The sequence below is a fragment of the Anopheles moucheti genome, chromosome 3 (genome assembly GCF_943734755.1).
Source record: "Anopheles moucheti chromosome 3, idAnoMoucSN_F20_07, whole genome shotgun sequence".
In the NCBI taxonomy this organism is placed as follows: Eukaryota; Metazoa; Arthropoda; class Insecta; order Diptera; family Culicidae; genus Anopheles; species Anopheles moucheti.
Window position 1 is genome coordinate 52,369,588 of NC_069141.1, and position 18,360 is coordinate 52,387,947.

The 18,360-nt window shown below is 41.5% G+C and overlaps 1 protein-coding gene across 1 annotated transcript; it reads left to right on the forward strand.

The window, feature by feature from the left end:
* Nucleotides 1-767: 767 nt before the first annotated feature.
* Nucleotides 768-10,430, forward strand: LOC128302414 (cuticle protein 8). Its single transcript, XM_053039234.1, has 4 exons — nt 768-827; nt 9,141-9,254; nt 10,061-10,253; nt 10,321-10,430. Exons 2-4 carry the CDS (start codon nt 9,141-9,143, stop codon nt 10,428-10,430), a joined length of 417 nt encoding a protein of 138 aa, XP_052895194.1. The 5' UTR covers nt 768-827.
* Nucleotides 10,431-18,360: the final 7,930 nt, after the last annotated feature.

Below are 18,360 nucleotides of genomic sequence, written 5' to 3' on the forward strand. Positions count from 1 at the left end.
CCATTAATCGAAGATTTTTCTACCATTCTCCATCTCTCTCTCGCTCGCCCTTAATGGAGCTGAAGATTGCGATTGGACCCTTGCCGGATCCTAATGGCCGTGGCGTGCGGTCGCGATCCTAGGCGCACCGTCACGCCACAATCCAATACACACACACACACACAGCCACGTACATCATCGCATTCGATTCGAACAATTTCCTCTCGCGCACTCAGGAGGGTGCGCATCGGAAAACCTAATTTTGTAGCGCTGCTCCAGACGAACGGCAGGCAGAGTTTCATCATCCATCGATCGATCGATCGGTGTTGTTGTCGTCGTCGTTGCAAATCGTCGCTGCGGTTGCGACATCAGCGCATCAGCCGTGGTACAGGGTGGCCAAAACTGTTCGTAAGCTCCTATCAGCTACTGGCATAGTGTTGAGGTTTGAGAAAGAAAAAAAAAAGCAAACGACGAAGAAAGCTCGTTTACCACGGGTACCAAATGCAAAGACTATCACGAGGCATCGTAGAACTGGAGAGGTTGTGAGTAGAAGATCCAAGGGAAAGAAAGATTTCATGATTTCATGCACTGTCGTCTGTGTCATGGTGTAGCTGCAACTTCGAGAGGGAAAAAACACGAAAAATACTCAATTAGTGCTTCCCGGGTGTTGTTAATGGTGGTGTAGTAATTTGATAGTGTGCTAGCGATTTTGGCATCGTCCGTGCTGATTGATTGCGCCAAGTTAAGGCTTCCTGTCTCCTTCCCACCTGTTCGCTCCCTCTGTTTGTGCCATTCGCGAGATTCAAACACAATTCGTAAGAAGTTCTATCCAGCCAAACAACAGCAAGGTGAGTGATTGTACTACCATAAGAAACGAACCCGCGTTACTAACCCTCACCTTCACAAAACGGCGTCCATCTGGTGGCAAACGAATGAAGCATAAAGTACGTGATTGATCGCCGTTAGTCGTTCCTACGCGACCGTGTACCGGCGCTTGGTGAGTGCCGAAGAGGCTTCTTGATTTATGGACCACAGCGATTGCAAAACGACAAATTCACCGCAGGATTAAGTTCGTCGGCGAATGGCTCGTAGTGGTGGATGGCTCATAGTGAAATGGAATCATTCATTGCAGCCGTGGGCTGAACTTTAGCCACGGTTTACTGTCGTTTGGTGAATAAAAGCCCGAGCAATAGTTTGTAAGCCGGTCAGTTATGATGGATTATTACAAATAAGCATGGAATCGGTGCACGAGATGGGAACATTTCGCGCAAACTTCGTTAGTCTAATTGAAAATGGAGTGAAAAACTTTCCTGCCGTCACGATAGCCCAATCGTTCCGATGCTTCCCATTGACCACACGATCGTTCGGAGCGACGCGGATGGGAAAATTACTCAATCGCGTAATCAATTACCAGCCCAACGTTGTTGTGTGATAACGACTATCGCTGAAATATTATAAACTTTTATTAATCATGGCTCGATGAGCGCTGTTTCAAGTCGATTTAAATGGAAATTTCTATTTTCACCAGTCATTAATCATGTAGATAGCTTTTGCACAAAAGAAAATAAAACAAGAAAACAAAAGGAGGTCTATTGGCCAGCGTACGACACGGTACTGTGCACTGCAAATCGTTTTAAACCGGAGCAAACACCGTCGGCGCACTGCTGTGAACAACCTTCGCGCGAAATTCACACGTTTTGGAACGCTTTTGTATGGATGAGCCAGCAGTGCCGCTTACATTTTGACCTTTTTTTCGGTGTGCGATGTCACCCGCTTCGGCAGGCTCGGTATGTGGAATCGTTTGCACAGTGGATCATATTCAATTCGCATTCGACGATTTGATGAATGGTAAACCAGCCAGAGAGTGATTCAAACTAGTAATTTGTAGAATTCGTGCACGATTTGATTGGTTCGCTTCCTACGCTTAGATGTCTCCATTCGGCGTGAGTGATGAATAGTTGTGGTACATTCAAGACACCATCTGGTGAATCTGGAGGACTGTTGTTGCCCGCGAAGCTGGAACCTTGTGGTGGAGTGTGTTTGAAAATAATGTTTACCAAAGTGCCTTATGTCGATCACGCATTGCTGATGCTTAAGGCTACCTCATCGCTATTAACTTATAAACTCGTAAACAAGTGATGTCTGTCATGAACGTGATGGATGGCACGTGGGCAATCGTAACAACATCGAAAGACCAACAAATTTACATACTTTTATTAATTGAAGGTTCTATACCATTAGGCTAATGCTTTGTGCACCAACTCAATTTAAAATACACATCAAAATTAAAACTAAGAAAAATTGAGTTTATTTCTAATAAATTTAAGTTATGTCACTTTTGAAAAACAAGCTTGAAATGTTATATATTTTATCAAAATATTTGAATATGAGTAATAGAACTTTGCTATGCAATTTTAAAAGTTCTTCTACGCTTAAATTCGCACAGCTGGCTTCAAAGATCGCTTCGTCGGAAAGAACTTCAATGCCTCAACAGCGAGGAACGGACTTTAATCTAATTATAGCAACATTGTATGTAGCCAGAGAAATGAATTATTTATTAGACACAGGCCTTATTCATTAGACACAGGCCTAACCACACCAAAACAACCACCCTTAAAGTTTTCAATTAACGCCTAATGGTTTACTTCCCTCAAAATGGGCCTTCGGTTTGGTACACCCGAACAATCCTTTTCTTTTGTAGCACCAATAGACAACGCCCTGTTGTAGTGACTTATCACCGGTATGCTCAGTGAACCTTCACAGAAGGGCACTTTATCATAAGCTAGCGAATGCCGTACCGGCACCTGCCTTGATTGTGCAGCCTGCTGATCGTTGCATAAACTATTTTTACGAGATGTTAAGAAGATTTACGATCGATTTCGGCACGATCCAAACAACCGCTCATGCTGACAGTGTGAAGAGTTTGTACTGCCCGCTTCATAACTTATCCTTATCGGCATTCAAGCCAGTCCCGTACGCTTATGACCCGATCGCATCACGTAGCTTAGCAGTTTAGCGATCGATAAGTGACGGCAGCGCAGAGCGTTCAACGGCGTTCAAACGATGGCCTATCGCGAGTGCATCAAACTTCCCCACTGCAAAGCGACGGGTGGTGTGAATCGGCTTCAATCAAACCGGCCCAAGACTTGGACCAAATCGGTGTGGCGCTCCAATCCAAGCCCAGTGGGCTGATAAATTGTTAATAACCCACCCATAAAGGAAAATTTATTAGCCGCAAGGTTAGAGATGGCGATGAAGCCCTCCGCTCGATGCAGTAACGTGCAGCGATTTTATGCACTGGCAACCGGCATTGCTGGCTGCACTGCCAACGGGACGACCCGTTTCGTTTTTCCCCGTGGAGACTGACGCTCGTAGTCACGTGTCGCAAGAGATGCAACCGCGGCGATAGCCTTACGGACGGAAGGCCACTAGCATGCGCCCGAAATGGCCGGAAAATAGACTCAACCTAAATTTTCCAAATCGCTCCGATCCTGAATTGGCAGTGTTTTATCACAGCAGTTCGTTAGGATCTTGCACGTTCGGGCAACAGTTAACACCTGCATACGCGCAGTCTGTTGGCCACGTTCATCTGTTGCGGTTCTCACCCTACCATGGAAATTTTGTACAAATCAATGCTTAACACTTACTGCAATAAGTAGTGAGCAAATCGATTTCTTACACAGGGGAATACTGGCTGCTCTAGTGGCGGCTGTAAATCGATCGATGTCCATTCCCTTCGACGGCATTTAGCTATATGTCACGAACGTACGCTTGCATGTGTAATGATGGTCGATTTTCTGCCTGCTCGCGATGTGATCAATGTGCTTTTCAATCGCAGCTTAATTAGTACCTTTAATTTACATGCAAATCAGACCTCTCGAATGGTGTTAATTTGAACAAATAGAATGGTATTCGCAATTATTGATGATGGCAAATCGATTTTGAATGCATGTAGTTGGACGCAAACTAATGATAAAATTATGTGCGATTGCTTTGGAAGTATTTTTCCTCTTTGCTCTTTATAAGGACAGCATCTTTATTGGATATCATTAATAATTATTGAAATCAACAAAAACCAAAAGAAAACACATACCTCATCAAGTACCGATTCTTCAGCATTTAAGAAATTTTAATACGATTTAAATAGCAGTAGCTGCATATCTAAAAGGCAGCAGTATATTAATGTTAAGGCTAAAAAGTATGCTTAATTAGCACTAAATTATTGTAATAGAAAATGAAAACTATATCGTACACTAGGCCGACCTTAAGATAAGCGTGCTATAGCTGGAATTATCCAAATTTCAAACTGATCCAACGATGATAATCGGGTGATCTTTCTTGTGACCTTTCCACCGGCTAACCCTGAACCGTAGGATGGAAACGCCAGCCGCACCATGCAGACACCCGGGTGGTGAAAAATTAATTATAACGGATTAATTTGCTGCACCGTAACGGCATTGTGATGACCGCAAAAGTTTGGCGCCATTACAAGGAGACAAGGCAACGAAATAAAAAAAATGCCACTTCCATCCAGCGACCTTCACTCATCCCAACGGACGAGCGGCGTTGGCGATACGCTTGAGATGGTGCTGGACAAAACTATGCGAACCTTCCAAGCCCTCCGGAAAGTAATTAACATTTCAGATCATCGCTCAGTTGAGCACAATGGTTGGGGAATGGGTTTTTTTGCCTCCCATTTTTTTTTCCTCGTCCACTACAAGTAATGCACACGGCAAGATCACATCTTTACGATCAATCCATCAAGTCCACTCTCGGGTGTGAAAAGGGTTCATGAACTCTTAGCTTTCAGTGTGCTGGCTTGCTAGCAACACTCACCCATAGGTCAACCGAGCTGATGTTTATCAATAAATTAACGACGCTTATAGTTGCTTTCAGCGAGTCACATCGATGCTCATAACAGGTTACGAAAATGCATGCTTTACGACAGAGATCGAAATGTGGTGATATGATTTAGAAAAAGAATGAAAAATTGAAGGGTGATATAAATAAGGCATTATGGGCTGTACAACTATAGCCATAAGTGTGGCTAAGCGTGATTGCTGCAACGGCCGAACACTCAACAGAGCCGGTACCAAATCACATCCAGACAGTACAGACAGTGGCTTACTGGCAAAATGTATAGATTTGACAGTTTCGGATTCTCAGTATTCTAATTCTACCAAAACCATGTCATATCTAACCAAAGCTAAATCAGGTCGAGCCTACTTAAGCCATTGGAGTATCAAAAACATGGTAATTATAACTGAGGCTTGATGACGAGTATACACATTTTTAAAAAAGCATTTAATTTTTTTAAATACATATTATTTATAACAGTGTTCTAAGAGTTCCTAGTAAAGTCGATGCAATGTCCGTAATAAAGAAATAAAATCGTAAAGCAACTTTACATCATAAATATTAAGTTTAAATGGTTGTTACATCCTGCCATCATCTTTTTCTTCAGAACTGATTTGGAATTGATTTGGAAAATATTTGGTTAGTAGTCTAATAATACTACTAAACGACTGCCAATCTACTCAGGGAAATTTGAATATTTTTTCAACGAGCCAACGCGATGTCCGAGAACTCCATTCTGAAGCAAGGAATGGTAACATGAACTTCTTGCCCTTAGTCATCGGGGAATACGGGAACGGCACAATGAAACATAATACCTGATTCTATGATATTGTAAGAACAGTTATGCATTGATTGTCTACATTACTTAGTAATACGACATGGCCGTTCTTCGTGAATTAAAATAAATACTGTACTACTAAATTATTTTTCATTTATATATATCAACATTTTCCTCCCTTTGTTATTATTAGAGCCATTATCTACATAAAAATCTTATTCAAACTATCTAAAGTGATCTCATTTGCACACAATACGGTCGATCGATTGCTTCGCTTTGATACAATCTTCCTTCCGTTGTAATGTAAAATTGAATTTGCTACCTTACCGGCATAATGCAATCACCTGAGCAAGGTCATATGTAAGACAAGAACGTATATTTATATGTTTCATAAAATCAATTCCATTTCAAAACACGATGAATATCTAGCAATAATATAAACTGCTCGGGAACGGCTGATGACGCAACGGCAGCACGCAGGGTGTGACATTTATCATTTAGACCTTGAGCAATTTTAAATACAAGGATGAAAAAGCCGACGCCAGCGCTAAGAAGCATGCAAGTAAACAACATCCCGTGAAATCGGTTCATCATAACCTGATTTGCATAAGAAGAAACAATACACACCAGTCAATCCAGCCGGAGCGGGTCCAACGGCAAGAAATTGAACGCGCCACCATATCGCTCTCGATCGCATCGGATCTCTTGCAGCGCAGTAGCCAATGCACGATCTCGGCACCGGTTGAAAATTGGTTCATCCCAGACCAGTTGTAAACCAAACACCACGAATAAACCGTTCGCAACTTGTCGCACCTTTTTTCCCAACAGTTCGTAGCAGTTGCTTGCAGTGGCGGATCTAACGGTGGGCGGAGTAGGCGGCCGCCAGGGGCCTCCAGGCGCCAGGGGGGGGGGGTGCTTTTTAGTAGACAAAGGTGTATAGAATGTATGTCAGAAAGCGAAGAATAGAGGGGCCCCGAGGAGTACAACAAGGGACCCCGCGAAAAAAATTGTTCGCGACCACCCCCCCCCCCCCCAGCATTTTTAATTTGAGGCCCCGACTATCATTCCGCCTAGGGCCTCCAAGGGGATTGATCCGCCACTGGTTGCTTGATTCCCTACGTCTTGATCGGCCAAAGTGCCCGATTGCCCTTGAGCAGCTTATTATTTTGCACACGACAGTACCGGTCATGCTGAAGCGCTTCAATGCCAAGTTCATGAAACTACATCGGAAGCGGTGTGGCGAATGATGACATCACAAACAAACAAAAACTGACACCTAGTACGGTGCGCGAAAAACAACAATTGGGAAGTGATTCCGGTCCGCCAAACTGCCCGAGGGAATCGCGCAATACCGTTCACCCCAGAATGGAGGAACGGCTGGGCGCTGAGTTTCTATAGGAAGAAACAAAACCAAGCTGCATCGCTAATGATTCATCGTCGAATGCGAGGATGGTAGGGGACCATATAAACAGACAGAAAACTCCATAAACGACAGCAAAAAAATCGAGTGTTCCGTTTCCTCGTGTCACTGATGGACAGGAAACTGATAGAGATGAAACCGACCGCTTCCATGTTAAAGAAGACGTTCATCATCATGTCTTCAACACGTCAAACGGGCTCTTGTCGGTATCTAACGAGCTTCAATATATCCTAATAAGCCACCGTTAGCTAGAGCACGAAACGGATGGCAAAAAAAAAGCACTCACACTGTACTTAAATGTTCCGTTTCCTGTAAACAAACAAACGGTTGGATTTGCGGAAAGGGAAAAACCCTTCGGGGAGTTCAGCAACCTGCACCTGCCATTCGTCACGACAATGGCCGAGAGGAAGCATCAAGCAATCAAGAACCACTATACTTGAGGTTTGTTCGCTTTGTCTAGGTCCGAGCAGATGATCTTCTTGAACAATCGGTTCTAGCAGATCGTGACGAGCAATAGTACTGTTGAAGGCTTAAACGATTCTCTGCCATACTTGCTGTTCCCGTTATAGTGACTCATCCAACAAGGAAGATGAGGTTTAATTTGTTCAAGGATTCTTCAAACTTAAAAACATCATTTTATCTATGTTTGACCCGAAATATCATAGCAATTGAATGCATCATTAACATAGGTCAACAAATTGTGTACATTACGAAAAGTTTATTAATACCTCTAGAAAAATGATAAAAGCCGATCTACACTAACATCAACAAGAAAAACAATTAAAAAGCTTATACATCCACAAGTCCCGAATAACAAACCAAAAATGCAAAACAAGCTTACATTGATTTAAAACCTCTAATGACTCGAACGATCACAATAAAATAGTATATAAACATTTATAAAGACGATATAAAAAGAAACCATTAATTAAACATTAATGAATCTCTACCATCTTCCAAACGCCAAATTGCACTGCAATCAAAAATTGAACCAATTATCAGTATTGAGTCATACCTTAATTGAAACGCTCCTGGTTAAACATTAATGCAGTAAAAAAGTTCTTCAATAATTCATAAGACGGTTGCTTTGCTTCGGTAAATTCCAACATCTGAATCATATTCCACAGGCTTCACATTTGGCGAATGAAACCAATGCTCCGAGAAGCGTAGCTTAAATTTGATCAACCTAATCAGCTCAACTGTCCAAAAATAACCGGACAACTGAACTTTAGCGTTCGATCAATCAAAACAATTTCTGGAAGTATTAACACACTGTCGGAAGCGGGATAAATATCTCATCCAAATGTCAGACCCATTTTCGGGCGACCCACGCACATCGACGGCTGCAAGAATTTGATCGTTCCCCACCGGCACTGTTTACTGTGTTTACAGTGGCTGCTCCTGGCAGAGGAGACACTGGGGATACTTCATCACCCGTTCCACGAGCCTCAAATTATATTCACGAAAAGGTGACAACTGGATGGCCGGCAGCTGTGTGACTGCCAGGCAACTAAAACAGTACTCCGTGCTGGAAAGAACACACATCGCGCAGCGTGATTTTCACCCTCAATCCTGCGACGCAAATACCAAGGTCAATTGCTTAAAATTCGGGAGCAAGTGAACGGAACGGCAAAACCCCTTGCTGGCGAGAAATCGCCGAGAGGTAAATGACACACGGCGATCGTTCGGAAAGTTTTTGAACTTTAACGAGCCGCAAGCGACGAACCGGAGGAACACACGAGCGATGGTTTTGCTAGTCAAGGGACTGCGCGTGCCTTTATGACAGGAAGGAGAACATTTTTCATCCATCCACAGCGCTACCATTGTTGGCTACACCCGGGCCATTGTACGTTGGAGTTAAAATTCTTGTTGCAGATCGAGAAGATAATAAAGAATGATTCTCAAAAACCTCATTCGCGTATGATTAACGTACGATGCTAATGTTAAGCGTTCTTGTTGTATTTTGGAACGATCCGTCCAAAACAATCTTCAATCTTCCATCTAGCAACATTAACATGCAGATGTACACTTTTGGACGCCGTGCTTGTCTAAAGCGCTAAGAACAATCTCTCCGTCTAATTCCTTCTTATCTTCACCACATTCCAGATGAACCTGTTCCCAACGGCCACCTGTATATGGCTCGCGGTACAACTTTGCCTCCTGCTGACAGCCGGCGAACACTTGGTCGAGTTCGTGTCAAATTACCAACAGAACGCTGAGGTAATATGTGGCTGAGATATAATTGCACAAACAAAAAATCGCTTCCTTACATCAGGTGTAACACAGCGCGATACGATACGAATTACATATCAAATACTAATTAAGGTACCAGTTTGTTCATTCGCGCCCTCCCATTTGGCACACCCGATATTGCTTGGGGAATGTGAAGACTGGCTTTTTTCGCTTCGATCGTCTAACATTTGGGCCCAGTGCGCGTTTTACTCAATCTGCTTCAGTATCGAGATACCCTTGCACTGGCAATAAATCAAACCGTGTGCGCCCGACAAGAAACCAAAACAGAAAAAACAACCAGACACCCAAGCCCTCCGTAAAGCGGCGTCAGTGTGCCAAAGCTTACAGGGGTCTGAAATTTTCGTCGAGAATTTACGACGCTTAAATTACTTTCAATTAGCGAAAGTGCACATATCTCCGCACTAACCCTTGCGTTCGTTAAATGCCCGAAGAAACCATGGAAAAGCAAACGAAGCAGGTTGCAGTCAATCATACAAGATCGCACGGACCTGGACTTTGACTGGATGCTGGTAAAGTTCGATGTCGAATGCGGCCAGAACTTGACCGGTGGCAGTCAGTTTGCGTGCTTCGGATGTTAGCCACCTTGCCATGGTTAGTTACCGAGATAATAAGCTCCACCTCATGGGCCCATGTTATCTGGAGGCCATTTCGAGATCAGTAATTATGGTTCAATTAGGAAATTGAGTAGCTCTGAGGCGCTCTGTGAGAAATTGTAGCATATTTTTAACGACAGCTCAGCAAAAGGTTCTAAACGATCTATTTTAATGTTGCAGATTGATTATTCGTTTCGGTACTACATCGATCATCCTCCTTCCGGGGTGTCGTTTGATCACTGGGAGAATCGGAAGGGCGATCACGTGCACGGTGGCTACGGTGTCCTGGATCCGGGAGGATTCGTACGCACGGTGCACTATGAGGTCGATGGCGATAGTGGCTTTAAGACGGTTATTAAAACAACCGCTCCAGGTAAATGTTCACTCAAAAGTGACTCCTAGTCAAGTAAATGAAATTGTCACATTATCCATACTTGCAGGAAGCTCCCAACAGTACAATATACACACTGGTGGCAGAAGGACACCTCCTCCACAGCCGCTTTGGAACACCAAACCGGTTGCCTTCGTGCAGGGAGCCCATAAATCGTAGTCAAGCCCTTGGATGCAACAAAAATGCACTTCGATAGTGTTCCAGCAACAGAGCACACGCGATCCAGCCATCCCTTTTGGAAGTGCTTGCAGTTGCATAACATGAAACTACAAACATAGTTTCCCCACAAATCATCCCGGTAAGCAAAGGAAATGGTTTGACTTTACCCATGTTGTCTTCTCGCGTGACATCGACCAATGTTAGGTGATAAGTTGTGCTTATGTTTTCGTGTTAATAAATCAGCGTTCTCACCAATGCTCCTAACGGAAATCGTAAATGAATTCATTATGTGTTAATTTCATACGCACTGCTGGAAGTTGGTCGGATATCTTTTGTCATTGAAGACTTTTATCGACCAGAGATGATTTACGCACGAACACTATGATTATGGAAGGAAAAGGTAAAGGTCATTTTTATGATTTATGCAGATGGATTCTTTGTTCGCTATTGTATACTTTGCCTTGAAGAATTACACTGAAGATATTTGAGATGCTATTCATATTTAATATCATATTTAGTTAATTTTTTTAAAGAATATCAAGGAATGTAAGAGTAAATCTCGAGATTGTACTACATCGACGACATGAAAGAAACGAAACGTAACAGATTTAAAAAAAGACAGTAATAGCTGGAGATGCAAGTTCCACTCGAACTGTAACCTTGCTCGCAGGTCAAATTATTATGTCTACTACTTCAGTGCTTAACATAACTACAAAGATTTGTTGTCGTTTACTTAAAATTCATTCATTGCAATGTGCCATAAGTAATAGGGCTGAACATCTTACAAAAATACTAAAGGCTCAAAAGTTATAACTACATTTATTTGTTTTCTAAAAGTTTTCTTAATGCGATTACAATATATTCTTATGTAGTGAACATGAAAATTTTAGACACACATTTTGAATTTTCGCTTTAAAAAATGTTTAAAAATGATGTTTGTCGTTAATAAAAACATCATATTTATTATCCTTATAATAATATCAATTACAACAATCTCGAAACAATCCATCACAACAATCAATTACCAATATTATTTTTTAGTTCAAATTCTTCGAATGCCCATTCGTTTTCTACCTCAGTTTGTTCCGTTCCGTGTTGCAACACCCAGCCAGTCCTGATCAATAATTCTTAAACATATAAGACGATGTTAAAGAGTTTCACAAAAGAAAACAACAAGGGATACTAGGTCTGAGGTCTTTTATTATCTAAAATCTTGCTCGTATTTCCAACCCAAGCATCGCTCGTCCGGCATTTCGTATATTGAGTCACTCGTATTACGAGATACTAATATCTGGAGGTATCACTCTACTTAATATTAATTAATGTGAATTAATAGCGAAAAGAAAGTGCCGATTGATTTTCTACATTATTGCCATAAAGTCACAAGAGCATTGAAGTAAATCCGAACAATTTGTAAATCTACCCATTAAGAAAACTACGTAGAAACGTAAGTCACTGAGAGTTAGTTAAAAATATAGAATTTAGCAACATACATTCTTCCTTTGGGCTAAACCATCGAAGATGCCAAAACATTTGTTTTTTTTTCCTGAATTGCCGCTCCGTAATCAGATTTCATTAAAGCACCACTTTAATTTTACGTTCGATTATAAGTGTTTATCAAGGCAGCGGCACATCAAACGGTAGACGGAGTAGGCGGTCGCCTAGGGCCTCGCCGTGTTGGGGGCCCCAAAAAATTTGTGCCGATTGTGCGATTTAATTTGATGCAGAATTAATTTATAGCAAAAAAAATTAATTTAAAAGGTAATAAATTGATCAAAAATATCTTCCTTGGTTATATAAAATATTTGTTTCTATGTGATAAATTAAATGCAGAGAAGAATATCGACTTTGTGACTTTAAATTATAAATGAAATTGCACTACCAGTTTTCGAATGTTTAGTACCAGGAGAGCATCCACGGAAGAGGTAGCACCTGGTAATTTTGCTCGAAAACCGCCGAAAGGTATGCAATGTTTAAACAATAGCTTTCCATACAAACCAGCTGTTTTCAGATTTCCGATACCAGGAGAGCATGCTTTTCAAGAGGTAACACCTGATACCAGGCGGGCAAGCACAAATCACGCGCTTCCCGGTAGTTGCAATCCCAAGTTGTTGCATGTAAGATGTTGCTTGCCAGATGTTGCGCAACATATGTTGCGCGACATATGTTGCATACCAGATGCTGTGCAACACATGTTGCGCAACAAGTGCTGTGCAACATATGTTGTGCAACATCCTGGTACTCGGCTGGTATCAGGTGTTACCTCTTGAAAAACATGCTCTCCTGGTATCGGAAATCTGAATATAGCTGGTTTGTATGGAAAGTTAGTGTTTAAACATTGCATACCTTACGGCGCAGTACCAGGAGCTACCTCTTCCGTGGATGCTCTCCTGGTACTATACATGCAGAAACCGGTAGTTTTTGAAGAAATTTTTCTCCACCAACGGGAAAGTTAGTGTTTATATATTGCATACGTTTCGGCGGGTTTTGAGCAAAATTGCTGTTCAAGGTGCTACCTCTTCCGTGGATGCTTTCCTGGTATAGGCAATCTGAAAATAGCTGGTTTGTATGGAATTTCGTACCAGCCGACGGGAAGTTTGAGCAAGACGTAGGATGCTTTTCGTTTCATCCATCTTCCTTACACTAACGTCCGCTCTCACGGGTTTGATAGTATGCAATGCAATAGTGATGGGCAAATTTATTCCACACTGCAGGTGTCACCTCTTGAAAAACATGCTTTCCTGGTTTTGTAAATCTGAAAACAATTGTGTTGTTCATCGCCTAAAACATCAACATGAGCGAAACAGGTTTCTAAGTCATTTCTCTGATTGTTACCGTAAAGTAAACCGATTGAAAACTGTACCTTAAGCGAAAAATCGTAGAAGGCGTTGGACTAATCAGGAATCGTAAATGTACGTAAATCGTAGAAAATGTGATCCAAGCAATTCTTCTTAGCGCATACAAACGTTTATATATAGACTAGCTTACTAGGCCCGTTTACAGGGCTACACAACAGAACTCTGAGGTATACGCAAGGGAGCTTTCTTTCCGAGACTTTGCTGGTGTTGTTAAATAATGTTTGAAGTACACCTCCCTAACACCGATAATGCCGTAGCAAAATTATAGGCCCCCCTTTAAAAAATCCGCCCTGGGGCTCCAATGGAATTGATCCTCCACTGTATCAAGGTTCCAAACGATTTTGCAATGAAACACATTGAAAAAAGGCTCATGGTAGCAGACAACAGGCTATAAATACATCCCCATTTGATTAGATCGAATACATTTTTTGCACCGTTCATCATAAGCCTCCGCCTGCCATGCGCTGACGATCAATAGACATTAAGTTCAAGGGCACAACGGTTACCGAAACTGCTCCAAACTATCCCGAGTTCAATCAACTGCTGCCGTGCGAATAAATCGATTCGTCGATAGTGCGAAGCGAAGCATCACCACAAAACCCTCCCCAAACTCCGCGAGCATTCCGATGGAGTTGAACGAAAGTGAACGATTGCTCAAAACATTCAGCACTCGAGCAACAGAAGCTGCGAGACGATCAAAGCTTGTAGTGCTATAAAGCTCGGAAAGCTTCAAAGCGAAGCTTAGTACATTTTATAGCAATTCATGCTTACAGAAACTTAACTGAAGTAAGCTTCGAACTGTTTAGTACAAGCAGTCGTTTGGAATCAAGGGTACCCTCTACCAATGCAACAAATTATCGTTATTTTCACCAAAATTAAAATCCTTTTGAATAACCGTTGGATAAAGCAATTGATTGCATCTTTCGTTAAAACTAAAGAAACGAATTTACGTTTGAATTGATTTTCTATTTAAAACTTATCTTAATTGTTTAGAAAATATATGTGTTGTAGCTTCAAAAAGCTCATTGACATGTTTTCACTTAAATTGAGGATGGATTATATGTTACGATTCCATTGCAGCTTGAAAACAAACCCAATCCAACAATAAAAGATTGACCAGTAAATAAAAAAGGTATCAAGCCTTTGCCAAACTGTAATCCTTTAAAAAATGGACTCAACAATGTACATTAATTTAAATAAATGAGTACCAGGACTTAGTCAGCTGAAAACACAGCCTCCCTCGGTGTCGCATAATCCGTTGTTTCAACCCAATTCGTAGCCCATTCAACTGGGAAGCCACGTTACACAACCGGCCCGTCCATTCGGTACACCATCCCGGTCCGGTTTTTATTGTTGTTCATCTTCGGGAAAAACAATCATCACATGAGCGCTCGACCAGGGTCTGATATAAGAAAAGTGCTCGTACGCGTCAAGAGCGCACCTCCTTCAACAAGGGAAATACTCTCACTCTCATTAATCACAAACAAATAAACGTGGAGCTGGCGCCAATCCTTGGTGCAGCCTCTTGTCGTTCAATAAGCGCTTGTGCGCCACCAGCATGTGGTGAATTCCAAGCGGAGAATAGTGGATAGTGCCACAAACACACAGCGTACGTATCGCCAGAAGAAACATAATAAAGGAAGAGTGGAGCAGCAGCAACAGCAAAAAAAAGGAACACGAGTGGAGCAAAAGAAAACTAATAGCACCAACCACCACCCGCAATGCTTCACAGCAGCACCAGCAGCAGCAGCAGCAACCGAAGCATCGAATTCAAGTTCAACATAATTTTCTTCACTTTCAGCTTCATTCGCGCACGCTTATTGCATCAATCGTGAAGGCTCTAGTTATTTTTTTTATTACACGCTGCTCTTTAGTGGAGCAGGCTTCAGCGCTCAGAAGTAGGTCATTCGTTCGGCGCCGACTTCGTACCGGTCGAAGCACGAAGATCACTGCTCACAACGGTAGCACACCGCATCAGGCACGCGTCAGAAGCGCGATTGTTTCCGCGAATTAAATTAACTTGACTTACTGACTGCGCAGTGCCGACTCGGTTTGAGCTAAATATGCAAAGCTTGTAGACGTTTTGGGTGGGAATTTTTGACATTCCAAATTAATTACTAGTGTGGCTAGCAGCAGTCGAAACCAGCTCCTGTACAGTATTCATTGAACATGATTAAACTATTCCCTCTGAGGTAGTACGAAAGTGAAAGTATACATATATCCACTAATAGTTGAACATACAATTAAAATTAATATTAAATGAAGACATCTATTTAATACAGTTTTTTTCAATTCAGTCACTTATATTGACAAAAATGTTTTACTAAATATTAACAGTATAGTTTAGAAGTATGAATTTGACTTTGATATAAAAGCCTTGCATTTGCATTAGTAAATATATTGCTAACTCATTTTATTCCGTTTGGAATTTAATGAAAATACTGGCAGTCCCCGAGAGCCATTATTATAGCGGACCGCAATAACCAAAGAAAAATCCGCGTAAGTCGAATCCTGGTGTAAATTCGTTTATACTTCAAAGTCACAGAGTCGACTTCCTTCTCTACACTTCATTTAATCAACGAATCATGCGATTTTTAGAAAGAATGCGTAAAAATAAGTTAGAAAGAAATGTTTTATATGACAATACAAGTATTTTCGACCAATTTTTAACATTTGTGCTTAAATTTTGTGCTATAAACTAGCTCAGCTGTCAAATTTCCAGAAACCGCGTATCTCCGAATCCACGTGTAAGAGGAACCGCGAATCTCGGGGACTGCCTGTATAATACAAAATAATGTAAAGTTTATCGCTTTATTGTGGATCAGCTAACTGTGAATAAATTGAATTTTTATTTTATTTATTTATGATTCATGACGGCATTTGTCTTTTTTTCAGGTAGATTTGCATATCAACTGATTATGTTTTAGGTATCTGAAATTTTAATCCGAATTTCGTAGCTTAGGAATATTTCAAAACAGGGAGCTGGGACATTATTTTCATTTACATAACTTTTGAAATTGCCATCCGTAAATGCTTGTCCCAATCTCTGTGTAGTTTTATTTTTAAAATCTTCCCATAATTCCTTTGTTTCTTTTTGGGCAAAGACTGTGCAGTTACCAATAAAGCACGCAACCTTTTTAAAGATTGAGTTAAAACTTTAGGAAACTTATTTATCTAAACATACTAGTAGTTTTATTTTTAAAATCTTCCCATAATTCCTTTGTTTCTTTTTGGGCAAAGACTGTGCAGTTACCAATAAAGCACGCAACCTTTTTAAAGATTGAGTTAAAACTTTAGGCAACTTATTTGTCTAAACATACTAAATATTACCCAGGTTTGCTGGGTTTCGAAGGGCTTAAGGATTGAACGTGACTTTAACTCAAAACTTACAAAAAAACACTTAAAAATGCTAAAGTATCCCTCTTCATAAACACTTCTCCTACTGACGATCGTTTGTTTCATCAGATTTCATCGAATAATAAGCATGTCATCTCGCCCATACGCAACACCACACGCACAACTTTATGCCATCGATTGGATCAGATTGAATTCAACTCACTATTTCGATTTCCCTACGCAATGCGTTCCCGCCTTAGCAAAAGCACCCCAAAAAAATCAATTTGAAGAAATTTTTAATTGCATACTCGTGGAAATTAACCACCATCATTATCATCCAACAGGGCCCTACTAAACAGTTATTAAAGTGTCATCTGTGCGTGGAAACCCAGCCAAAACTCGGGCACCCCACCGAGGCGAACCCCTGCGTGGATCCGGCAGCATGACGATCAGCATTCATAACGAAATAAAGCGATCAATCAGCCCACAGCCGATGCAGCAATTAAGGCATGCTTTTTTACGATTGATCCATAACACGGAACAACCCTATGGCTTGCCCAATGCATGCGGGCTTCGGCAGGCGCTCTCTTTCGCTGAGGCAATAGTAAGCCACCGCTTTGCTTTGGGCATCACGAAACCGTTTCCCGAGTGTCACACGTACGCCACACGTATGCTTATTCGTGTCTACCCTTCTCCGGCATGGTGGCAAAGCATAAAATGATGAATAAAAAAACTAAAAACACACACATAGTTCTGGCATCTGGGAGAAAAAAAAAGATTGCCACTGGCCTAGTGGCCCCCAAACGGGAGCATAAAATATCGTAGTAGCTTTTTTTCTTCCCTCCCTTCAATCAAACCCGCCGTTGCTGAAGGGAGTGCAGCATAGTATTTTTTTTGCGTTCCTTTTTGCCTTTGTCATGTTACGCTAATCGAGCATCGAACGACGATCGGGCAATAGGCCCGCACCGCACATATGCTGCACAACCTGAACTCATTTCGATAAGTACCTGTATTTACCGGCGAAACCCACCCTCGGCCCCGGGAATGTTCATACGTCCGTGCTCTTAACACGATTGCTTCACGATTGCAGCAAAGTTTGGTCAATTTTCCTGTCCACCATTTGTCGCACCACCTATTTTGTATCGGTCTGCATTTGAGTTTGATTCTTTCGATGACAATGCCGACTCCGAAGCGGCAAGGGATAATTTTGAAGCGCAAACAATGTTAAGCATTGCAAACATAATCGACACCAGGTGTTGGAATGGCAATGTTGCGATAGTACCCCGTTGTTCCCTTTTATCGACTGCAAAAAACTACGGCAATGAAAGCACGTTGCGCCAAGCAATCGAAGCAACTTTACCTATCGTAATGCGCACCGATAACGCTCATCCATGCAAATCATTGAGTAAAGTTTTGTTTCTTGATAAAAAACCGAATTGTATGGTTTTGGAAACACATTGCTGAATGTGAATGTTGGCGAATCATCGTAGCTTTATATTTCGAGAATGTTTTATTAACACATTTACAATAGAAATACATTGATAACATCAAATCCATTATTGAATTTCTGCTTTGTTTGATAACGTTTAACTTTCATGATGCCGAATCAAAGCCAGGTCATTAAATCTCTCCTTACTTCATAGCATTATACATGTTTTTTTGTTTTGGTTTTAATCTTCTGGTGTATATACATCACTTGCTGTGATCATTTTTAAGTTCTTATTGTTCTGTTCTGG